The following is a 12,614-nucleotide window of genomic DNA, read 5'->3' as shown; positions in this document are numbered from 1 at the left end:
GGATAAGGAAGAACACAATATACCAATGTGACACGTGTCCCGAAAAACCAGGGCTCTGTATAAAAGATTGTTTTAAAATGTATCATACATCCCTTGATTTTTAATTTACCGTGATGCACTCCGCACAGCTTACCCCCCTCATCTTTCCCTTCTGAGCCCTGCCGTATGCCCAGGCAGCTGATAACAGCCACATGTAGGGCATTGTCGTACCCAGGAGAACCCACATTACAATTTAAGGGGTGTATATCTCCGGTGGCGCATGCTGGGCACACTATATTGGACACTGAAATGGCATATACATATATAAAATTGCAAATCTCACACTGCACCATCTGCTGCGCATTATCTTTTACACAGTACCTGTGGGGTCAAAATGCTCACTACACCTCTAGATGAATGTCTTAAGGGGTGTAGTTTTTAAAATGGGGTCACTTCTCGGGGGTTTCAACTGTACTGGTACCTCAGGGGCTTCTGCACACATGACTTAGCACCAGAAAAGCTCCAGTAGGCCAAATGGTGGTCCTTTCCTTCTGAGCCCTCCCATGGGCCCAAAGGGCAGTTTATCACCACAAGTGGGGTATTGCCGCACTAAGGACAAATTGGGCAACAAAATGGGGTATGTTGTTCCTTGTGAAAATAAGAAATTTTGATCAAAAATGACATCTTATTGGAAAAAATATCATTTTTTTCATTTCACAGCCCAATTCAAATAGGTGCTGTGAAAAAACTGTGCGGTCAAAATGATAACAAAAACCATAAATGAATTCCTTGAGGGGTGTAGTTTCCAAAATGGGGTCACTTCTGGTGGGTTTCCATTGCTTTGATACCTCTGGGGCTCTGCAAATGCAACATGGCACCCGAAAACCAATCCAGCAAAATCTGGACTCCAACAAACACATAGCGCTCCTTTCCGTCTGAGCCCTCCCATGGGCCCAAACGGCAGTTTATCACCACAAATGGGGTATTGCCGCACTAAGGACAAATTGGGCAACAAAATGGGGTATGTTGTTCCTTGTGAAAATAAGAAATTTTGATCAAAAATGACATCTTATTGGAAAAAATATAATTTTTTTCATTTCACAGCCCAATTCAAATAGGTGCTGTGAAAAACCTGTGCGGTCAAAATGATAACAAAAACCATAAATGAATTCCTTGAGGGGTGTAGTTTCCAAAATGGGGTCACTTCTGGTGGGTTTCCATTGCTTTGATACCTCTGGGGCTCTGCAAATGCGACATGGCACCCGAAAACCAATCCAGCAAAATCTGGACTCCAACAAACACATAGCGCTCCTTTCCTTCTGAGCCCTCCCATGGGCCCAAACGGCAGTTTATCACCACAAATGGGGTATTGCCGCACTAAGGACAAATTGGGCAACAAAATGGGGTATGTTGTTCCCTGTGAAAATAAGAAAATTTGATCAAAAATGACATTTTATTGGAAAAAATATCATTTTTTTCATTTCACAGCCCAATTCAAATAGGTGCTGTGAAAAAACTGTGCGGTCAAAATGATAACAAAAACCATAAATGAATTCCTTGAGGGGTGTAATTTCCAAAATGGGGTCACTTCTGGTGGGTTTCCATTGTTTTGATACCTCAACGCCTCTTCAAACCTGGCATGCTGCCTAAAATATATTCTAATAAAAAAGAGGCCTCAAAATGCACTAGGTGCTTCTTTGCTTCTAGGGCTTGTGTTTTAGTCCACGAGCGCACTAGAGACACATGTGGGACATTTCTAAAAACTGCAGAATCTGGACAATACATATTTAGTAGTGTTTCTCTGGTAAAACCTTCTCTGTTACTAAAAAAAATTGAATAAAATTGAAATTCAGCAGAAAAAATGAAATTTGCAAATTTCATTTCCACTTTGCTTTAATTCCTGTGAAATGCCTGAAGGGTTAAAAAACTTTCTATATGCTGTTTTGAATACTTTGAGGGGTCTAGTTTTTAAAATGGGGTGTTTTATGGGGGTTTCTAATACATAGGCCCCTCAAATCCACTTCAGAACTGAACTGGCACCTTCAAAAAAAGGCTTTTGAAATTTTCTTAAGAATATGAGAAATTGTTGTTTATGTTCTAAACCTTGTAACGTCCAAGAAAAATAAAATAATGTTCAAAAAACGATGCCAATCTAAAGTAGACATATGGGAAATGTGAACTAGTAACTATTTTGGGTGGTATAACCGTCTGTTTTACAAGCAGATGCATTTAAATTCTGAAAAATGCTATTTTTTGTAAATTTTCTCTAAATTTTGCAATTTTTCACAAATAAAGACTGAATATATCGACCAAATTTTACCACGAACATGAAGCCCAAAGTGTCACGAGAAAACAATCTCAGAATCGCTTGGATAGGTTTAAGCATTCCGACGTTATTACCACATAAAGTGAAATATGTCAGATTTGAAAAATGGGCTCTGAGCCTTAAGGCCCAAACTAGGCTGCGTCCTTAAGGGGTTAAATTAGAAATTCAGATTTACTACACCATTGTATCTACTACTGCTTTTGTCTAATGTTGCTGGACCCCTTGCATAACCCTGTGGCAAGAGTGCCCATTTTTATTGTAAAATCTACTGATAGGCCACCGCTTCTTCTTGTTGGCTTTAACCGTTAGCCTGCTTTTAAGTTATGAAACACATGACACTATGGGAATGATGTTGACAGCTTCGATGCCATTCCCTCCATGCATTTTCATAACTCAATGTAAGGTTACTCCCGTATTGAAGACCAATTTTTACTAAAATAGGGTTGTCTTCAATGCCCCTGCGAAGGTGGTTACGTATTACATCCATAAAGGAAGAAGGCAAAAAAAATTATTGTGCTCCTTAGAGATCCCAGACATCAAAAAGAATACCTCTAGGTTTTATATCAAGACTTAATTTGCATCTTATTTTTCATCAGTAATGGTGGTCGGTAATCCAGGACCATCAAATACAGCTTCTACCTTTCATTCGTGACACCAGTTAATGCCGATAACACCCAATCATACAGAGTGGTGGGTACTGCCATGTTCTGTCCACCACCATGCTGATATTTAAATAACTTTCAAACTTTCTGTGGTTTACCACCTGGTGTTATTTGCATCGATACAGCACAATCCATGCCACTGAGCCATATGTAAACATTAGCCGAGAAATGTGCTTTAAAATATCAGCAGGGAACAAAATCCATTTCTCTAGTTTGCAAACCAATTGTTACAACTTCAGCATGAGCCCTGAGAACTTAGCAGATCCCTGCACAGTCTTCAACACATGCAAACAACAACTAACCATCTCACGAATGCCATGTTCACACCACAAAACACATGCCGTTCCATTTTCATTATTCATCGTCCTAATTTTATTAACAGCAGTAGTGTTTATTTGACAAACATAATAACGTGCTATACAATAATGAAGCCCAGTCTTTTCCAGTGCTGTAATCATAATTCTGCAGGCTGCTGAGCTCATATCTCCTAATTCTCCTCTAGAGCTTGCGAATTGCTTTCTGAGACTCTGCATCTTGATTATGTAGGAAAACCTATAACTAAGGGCCCTTTTACACGGGACAATTATCGTTTAAACTAGTGTTCCCAGAATGCTTACTCCCGATAATTGCCCTGTACGATGAACGAGAAATCGCTCGTTCGTCGGCTGATTGTATAGTTTTAATGCCGAAGAAGTTATCATTGTCGGCAGCACACCTCACTACTCAGAGTAACGAGCGCTCATCCCATACTAGCTCTTTGTGAAAGGAGCAAACGAGTGCTGATTAACAAGCTTTCCCATTGATCGGCCCACGGTGGGCCGTGTAAGACGACCTTTGCGCCCACTGTTTTATGTACATCTATACATAAAATGTGAAATGATAGTTGAAGGGGATTCTACAATTTTTAGCTCTTTCAGCCAGAGATAGACTAATGCAGGAACCAGGTGGCCAAAGCAACTCAAAATGTGCTGCTAGTACCAAACTTTGGGGTTGTTTTCTGTTGAGGTCTATGTAGGTTCTGGTTAATGAAGTATATATATATATATATATATATATATATATATAAAAAAAAGTCACATTTGCTTCTGAACTGTTCTAAGTGGTTCCCAAAGTCTACAATATTTTGTCCATCCCCAATTTAGGCCAGTTTCAAATGGACGAAAACAGTCGCAACACCAAGGTACTGAACTAAACTTCGATGAGAGTAGGACCATGGGGTGGGTGATCTACGACCATTTGAACTGGCCCATTTGGGATAGTGATATCATAACACCAGGAATCTTGTTCTTGTATTGCATTAAATTTGTGACCTTTAACAAGCTAGTTATAAAGTCAACAAGTCCAGCTAGAAGACCTTCATAAAAAAGCGAAAAGGTAAATTTTTGGTTTTTAAGACTTAAGTCAGCTGGAGTAAGAGGAACTGTAATGTAACCAATGGCAACCAATTATTCACTTTTATTGGTTAAGAAGACAAAGAAAACCGGTTATTAGAATAACAGTATACGTAATAATTAATACTTCACCATTGTTTCAGGAGTGAAGCAATGTAAAACCTCCTCCCCAACAAACAAATGATCTGGGTCACACACTAGTGGTTTGTGTACAAAGAACGACACATCCATCATGTGCTACTTTCAAATCCAGCCAATGAAATATACTGCCTACAAGACTGTAGCTACTGCTCTATATAGAAAAGTCATAATTTCCTACTCTTTCATGGACTAGAGGTAACTGTGATGACGATAAAGTCTATATGAGCTAAGCAGAGAGGCCTCTATTGGAATGACCCATTCGTTGCCTCAAGCTGCTAATTTCTTCTTCGAGGAGAGGGAAGAGGGGGTAAACCTCTTTCCACTACTTGTAGGAGAAATGAGGAGCTTGAGCCGGACAATTTCTAAAATTGCTTGCCAAGTTCTCTATGATGATGGATAGAGGAACCTTGCTCCGTTTCAGACTAACCATGGGGAAAGGGATGATGCCAATATAATTTGGGACCTCCTGCCCCATGGCTCTATGGGTCACTTCTACAATATTTACCTACTTGTATAATGTGAGGTCCAGCAAAGTGTACTGTAAAAAAAAACCTAGAATATGTTAGAAAGGCTACAACTGAACAGTGACTGTGTATGATCTTATTTTCTTACCTTCTTTTTTATATGAGCTCGCTCATCTTCCTTTGCAGCTTTGCTATTTTTCGCAGACTTGGAGAGTTTCTGCTCTCCCGTTTGCTTTATAGTAATTTTAATCTCTGGGGGGCAAATATAGTTCTCCAAGTTTTTCGGAGGCTTCTTTGCTCTCTTGGTGGTCTGAATCTTAAGTTTTAGACTTCCCTCGGTAAAATTGGCCTCCTTGATAGAAAACTCTTGTTCTTCCAAACCATCTCCTGTCACCCATTTCTCGCTGTCCGCGTTTGAGTTTGAATCCACATCTCTGCCGGATCCTAGTTCATCCTCCTCTTCCATCGATTCTCCATTACCAGGTCCAGTCTTAGTGGCCCCAGGTGCTGGCTTCAAGGTGTTATCACCACCAGTAGAGCCAGATGTCGATGTTTTCACAGAAGAAACAGACGGCAAGAAGTCGGTCTCACAACACCGTTGTCGGCTGCTGCTTACGTTTTCACGTTGCTCCATGGCAAATCCAACAGTCCACTAACTTTGACCAAAGTATATTGGTGTTGGACTGACAAAACAGCCTATAGAAGTAGCAGTATATCAATGATCGCCTTAGAGTCCAAAATCAGCAATGGCGAGAGAAAACTTGAAACCTGAAGAAAAAAAAATAAAGAAAAATATTCAGTGAACAGAATCTTAAAATTTCACTCACTGAAACAATATTTACCCATCATTCCCATTTATACACCTCATTGAAATTCCTAATTACTCACTAGAAGGAAGCCACTTATACACATTACATTTCTAACACCCGATCTTGGCTTCAATCTGTGGGGCCTTGCTTGGCACCATATGTATTAAACTTTCAGATCAGCCATGTTCCATGATTAAGTGTAATCCTACACTTCACTAGATACCTCTGGTGTCTCATCTTGGTAGTCACTCTAAATCCACTTCTAATACCTCCAATGTTCTGTCAGCCAATATGCTGCATCAGACACCGTTTAATCTAAATCCCACACCTGCACTGCGCAGTCAGGATCCGAAGAGAGCAAAGGACAAGGGATAGAGATTGGCACATGCGCAGGATGACCCCATAGTGCAAGCAATTTGGATGAATGGCCAGTTGATGCAGCAGCTTGGTTGAGGGAATGGGGAAGCGTTAGAAGTAAAACTGCAGGACTTTAATGCCTTCACGTGTCGTATGCTAATCAGGCACAAAAAGATTTTTGCCATATTGAAAGATTCAAGACGTCTAAATAAATGTACGTGGGTAATGCTTTTCACAATATCAGGCCAATGGTGTAAGCAGCTTGGGGGCAAAGAAAAACGGAGACAGACTCCTTTTAAATCGACTACGACTACAAAATTTGTCTACTGGCAAAATGTCAAGCAAGAAAATTTTCAGGGATTTCTCTGAATTTCCAAAACATAATAAATACACAAAACAATTAAAAATTCTGAAAAATCTACATTTTTTCAGAAAAGTCAAATAACTAAGAAACTTGCCAAGTCAAACAATGAAGGAGAGCTACCAAAGGAATCTTGACCTGACCAGATTGTAAATGAACAGTAAAAAGACCACATGCCAAGGAGAACATGGCTGAAACATTCCTTCCATCTTCTCTGCAGTTTCTGAAACATTTAGAATGAGTTCAGAGCTACAAGTTACTACGAGTATTTACTTTTCAATCAAGTAGTTTATTAATGTCTGTAAGAAGAACAACGAGTCATTTCATCATTGTCTTGCTTCTACACAGAAGTTGGATTGATAGTCCAAGGAGTTGATAAAAGCTATAAGCCCCATAGTCTGACTCTGCCAAGTGCACAGATGTGAGGAAGTTGTAGGGCGTTCGTGAGCCACCTTCTTTACATTGAATCAAGACAAACATTTCCTAGAAATTGGTTTTCTATAGTTTCTCTGATCTGTGAAAACCTGTTTTAAAGATGTTATCACTGCATATAAATTACCTGATCACTCAAAAGAACACACACAGAAAGACAACAAAGTAAAAATAGACATATAGGTGCACGTAAACAAGGCATTACTAATAAATGGAGGCAGTTACACCGCAAGAATAAAGGACCTATTACACGGACAGATGATCGGCCAACCAACATCGTCGCTCGTCACCGGCCAGGAAATCTACCCACAAAAAAAGCACATGGAAACTTTGTTACCCACCATGGCAGCCCTCACCTGCTGGTATGTAAGTCTTTATAGACATTAGATTGCTGGTGGATCTTTCATAAATCAGCAAGATCCACCCAAGAACTCTGGGTCCCAATGCAAAAACTAACAGGACCTACTATCTTGCATTTATCATACTGGTGTCTTCTTACATGACAGAAGGGCCATTCTGCCCATGAAGTACCAGGTGCGACTGCTACCTCTGCACCCCCTTCTTGCCCATAGGGGACAATATTTCTATAATTCTGTTTTTGTCCATAAGGGGGGAGTATTATAGTAGATACATTATTGTCCATAGAGGGGCTGTAAGGTTCCAAATTAATATATACAATCGAGGCTAACTCACATCAATAGGTAAGACCTTCCAGGGGGGCATATATTTATCAAAAAGAGGTCTGTCATCTTCTTATAAACCATTTTCTATTTTTAACTTTTATGACCATTTATAAAACTAGATTCTACCTTTTCACACAGGATTAAAGCAAGGTTTCAGGTTCAGTTGAGTAGTAGCCTAAAGTCACCTCTTTTTAAAGCAGGTGCAACATAAATCACTGCCCTCTTACTACGCAGACACCGGTGGATTATGGGTCATTGGCCTGAATAGCAGAAATCAATGGGATACTCCTCGTTCTCAATACTCTAGGCTAAAAGATGCAAATGAAAGCCCCCTGCACACATAGAGAATTTATTGCGGATTTTCCGTCTGAATTTGCGGTAAAAAAAAATATACAGCAGAAGACTGTTGCAGACAAGCGCATGAGATTTCTTAAAAAAAAATAATTCAACTACATAGTGCTTAATATTTTTCACACGGAAATCAGAGGATGCTCCGGATTTTGAAATCTACAACGTGCTCGTTCTGGTCATTCGCTGTGGATTTCACCTTTTCAACGTAGAATGGGTGAAATCCAATTTTGCTGTGGAAATGCCATGGAAAATCCACTGCGTGCGTGCATGTCCCCCTCTCCCCCTAAAGCTGGGAATGTAGCTCCTCACAAGATGTTCACTAATGTTTAAGGGGATCATCCGGAGTTTCATTTTTATGAACAAAATGTTATATTATGGGATACGCTTTTAAGTGAAAGCAAGCTTAAGCAACATAAAGACATAATGCGAGTCCCATCGGCCAGTAAAACGCACAGCGAGGGCTCATTTGTCCACAATTGCATATAGTACTAGGAATTTTTTGATCACTCCGATCACTAAAGGGAGATACATTCAATGGGGCAATATACGTTTTCGCACCAAGAATGGGTCATAAAATGCGCCCAAATTTGTCTGGTGATAAATGTTCTCTAGTATTCCTGGAGAAGTCCGGTGGGCCCAGCTGAGGATGAATACTATTATACTATATCTATACAAAAACGATTGCTTCTTTTTGGTGTCTCACTATGAGCAGGCCTCAGACACCTCCCTACTCCAACACCCATTAGTGATTTCCCATAACCCAGTATAATTCTGATGTGAACGGAATCATACTGGTCCACCAGAGGACCCAGGTTCTGACAGAAGAGAGCCCTGCAACAACCGGTTTCTTGAGGTCCTGAAGAAGGCCACCACCATCAGATAAACAAATTTCAAATTACCTTCTCCAAAGTTATCACTTTTTTGCGTTTATTGTCGAATCGCCCTTGAGTCCTTACTGACAAAATGCCCTGTTTGACAAAGTTTATGAGAACGGACATGTTCTGTAAAACGGGACGTAGGGCCCTCAGAACCATTTGAGGTGCCCCGGTCCGAGACTGAACAAGGAAGTCTGATATTACCTATGCAGTAAAAACATACTAGTATGGGTTGTATTTGATGGAGATGCAGGGGGTCGAATTCCACCAAATTTGCAAAGCTGCAGAAACCCTTTACTGGAGTTTTGCTGAAAACCCTCAATGGGGTTTCTTTCTTGGGTGACCCTCAAGCCTCGGCAAATTCCTTTACGGAACCTATTATTTCTTTAAACCTCTTCAGTACCTTACAGGATCATTTCTTTAATACACAATGCGGCAAGGACTAATATTTTTTCCATTTATAATTTGTTATCTTTATTTATTACTCTGGATGCGAGTTGAGACAAGGCGTTCCTCCAGAATCGCAAGGACAAACTGCTGCCAGGCTGGCAATATTACAGTAAAGGGTTTATTAATGCAGATAAATGTACATATCTCCACATACATCACAGGATTTATAGCAAACGTGGTTAATAAGCTTCAGGGGGTAATAAAACAGCAGACGATAGATTTCCCTTGGTGAAGTATAAACGCTGTCATTTAGAATTACGACACCGACCGACACTCAATCTGACCGCAGATATGAGTGAAAGCATTTTGCACATAAGTGCAGCTTCACCGAGGAAACTCAAGCCCTGAGGAGCTGCCGAAATAGACGGGTTCTGACAAGGTTCTCGCTTCCAGTTGTTACTAATGAACATATGTGACATTTATTTTAAAAAAAACTCCATTCCTATTCAAGTTGTCTCTTCACGCCCTTGTTACATGGCACCTTAGGTCTGCATACTAAGCCAAGTGACTACTGTAATACTAGGTGGCATGTAGGCTTCAGCCAATTACAACTGGACTGCAATATTACAGCCGTCCCAACCACATGTCTCTGTTTAGTAGAAGCCTTAAAGGAACACATAAACTTAGAAAGAAATGATATAACTAAACAGGAGACCTATTTGCCCAGAGTGTTTGTCAGTCTGTAGGATTTTCTACATAATCCTTATACAAATATTCTTGCAGAAATCATGGGCTGATTTCCTGTTGATCTCTTCAATTTTCAACTGGTAAATGGCTGATGGGTGTGGCTTTACCAAGGGGGAGGGGCCTTATGGTCTGTGTGTCCTATTTCATGGAGAGAGAGAGAGAGAGAGAGAGAGAGAGAGAGAGAGAGAGAGAGAGAGAGAGAGAGAGAGAGAGAGAGAGAGAGAGAGAGAGAGAGAGAGAGAGAGAGAGAGAGAGAGAGAGAGAGAGAGAGAGAGAGAGAGAGAGAGAGAGAGAGAGGAGAGAGAGAGAGAGAGAGAGAGAGAGAGAGAAGAGAGAGAGAGAGAGAGAGAGAGAGAGAGAGAGAGAGAGAGAGAGAGAGAGAGAGAGAGAGAGAGAGAGAGAGAGAGAGAGAGAGAGAGAGAGAGAGAGAGAGAGAGAGAGAGATCTGTTCTTCCAGGATACCGAAGACACACCTATATCTCTATCTATCTATATAGAGCACACAACAAAATGGCGACAGCACACTGCAAACACTAATGCCACCTGAGCCACTAAATATAAATAAATATGCATTACTGCTAAATCTACTTACAAATAGGGAGGTTCTTAGCGCACATTTTTGATCAAATTGTGTGAGCCCAGCTGCCACGACAAGGCCACCTCATGAGGTGGGAAACCTATGCTGCACATACACCCAGAACTGGGACTAAGCCTACATATACCTGGGGATGGTAGGACAACCCAGGAATTGGCAGGGTGAGCCTGGGGGGGCGGTAGAAAACTGCCACTCTGAGGGGAAAAGGGTGAAAGAGTCTGAGGGTGTGGACTTCAAAGGAGGGGAATGTGAGTGAGGGTACGGGGGGGGGGGATGACTTGGAAAGTGCATTGTGAGGAAGGAAGTATACCTACTCCTCCACCCTGCCTGTTCTCAGGTCTGGGGGTATGTGAGAAGTGGAGACCACCATAAGATAGAGCAGCAGGAGAAGCAGTGTCAGACCATAAGAAGGGGGGTTCGCACAGGTGGGGTATGCCCCAACCAATCTTCGATTCCTCTGGGAGATAAGCTGCTTAAAGCTGATGGGATCAACTAATAGACTAATATTTATGGGGGCAGCGTTTATTCGACCCTTTATTCGTATCTTAAGGGTATGGCCTCCATTAGGATTGTATTCTTTGATACATCAGAATCTACCCAGCAATAGTATATAAATAATGGTCAAGATTACTGGTACAAAAACAATAGAACTTTAATCGCAACAACCAATAGTGGCTTTAAAACAGTTTTGCATGGGAGGAACGGTGTCCATAAATACTTTCCGTAGTATATCCGTACTGCGTTCATATTTACGGATCTGCAAAAAACACAGGGAGGAATCTTGGGTAATCCCCTGGCGTCGCATAGCACATGCATAGCCGTCCGTAATTAAGGAAGTGCCCATAGATTTCTATGGGGAGTCCGGGCCGTAATTACGGGCAAAAAAAGGACAATGTTCTATCATTACTATGGCACGGACAGCCATTCATAAAAAAACGGGAAAGGTGTCTGTAGCCCATAGAAATGAATGGTTTGTAATTACGGATGAAAAATACAGTTGTGTGCATGGGGCCTTAGAAGAAAACGCTCATCGAATTCATCTTCCCAGTTCGTATCCTAAGACCAGGGAAACTTGATCACACAACCTTTCTCCTATAACTTTCTAGTAACTGCGTAATAATAATATCTTGCCTGAAAACACACGTGCACATTGACCATGGTGTTCCTGTTTTGTGGCAATGTCTGAAGAAAACTGAAGCCTGAAGAGCACTTACCCCAAGTCAACAACGCAGCAGCGCTGGCAGATACGGATAATGCTTTTAAGAAAGATGTATGTACTTTGTGAGCACATGGGTGCAATGAGTTATGACAATTATGCAAACATCAGGGAATGTTGGTTCTGTGAATGTAACAGGGAAAGTTTAGTCTTTTCGTACTGTAGAGGATTTTTTAAGAGAATTTAGACTGAAGAAATTCAGACCCTCAATATAAATAATTGCCTGTACTACTTCATAATTGTCAGAGCTGTACTAAACAAATCATCAGAAATCTGTACTTGACATGTATTTTGAGGAATTCCCCCACAGGGGTCAGTATTATTGCAGCTCTATTCTTGTACATAGGGGGCAGTATTATAGTAGTTATATTCTCGTACATAGGGGGCAGTATTATAGTAGTTATATTCTTGTACATAGGGGGCAGTATATAGTAGTTATATTCTTGTACATAGGGGGCAGTATTATAGTAGTTATATTCTCGTACATAGGGGGCAGTATTATAGTAGTTATATTCTCGTACATAGGGGGCAGTATTATAGTAGTTATATTCTCGTACATAGGGGGCAGTATTATAGTAGTTATATTCTCGTACATAGGGGGCAGTATTATAGTAGTTATATTCTCGTACATAGGGGGCAGTATTATAGTAGTTATATTCTCGTACATAGGGGGCAGTATTATAGTAGTTATATTCTTGTACATAGGGGGCAGTATTACAGTAGTTATTTTGGGTTTACAGGGGCAGTATTATAGCAGATATATTATTGATAACAGGGGGCAGTATTATATTAGTTAGGACTGTTTTAATGTACAAGAAGGGCTTAGTTTCTCAAG

At 40.7% G+C, this 12,614-nt stretch overlaps 1 protein-coding gene across 1 annotated transcript in view; it reads right to left on the bottom strand.

The window, feature by feature from the left end:
- The window catches only part of SETBP1 (SET binding protein 1), a 151,262-nt gene that overhangs the window by 128,452 nt on the left and 10,196 nt on the right, over nt 1–12,614 (bottom strand). The window contains 1 exon segment of the mRNA XM_075840616.1: nt 5,112–5,731. Within this exon segment, the coding sequence (XP_075696731.1) occupies nt 5,112–5,597 (486 nt within the window). The 5' untranslated portion in view covers nt 5,598–5,731.

Source organism: Rhinoderma darwinii, chromosome 1 (assembly GCF_050947455.1).
Source record: "Rhinoderma darwinii isolate aRhiDar2 chromosome 1, aRhiDar2.hap1, whole genome shotgun sequence".
In the NCBI taxonomy this organism is placed as follows: Eukaryota; Metazoa; Chordata; class Amphibia; order Anura; family Rhinodermatidae; genus Rhinoderma; species Rhinoderma darwinii.
This window is presented reverse-complemented; position numbering and strand designations above follow the sequence as displayed.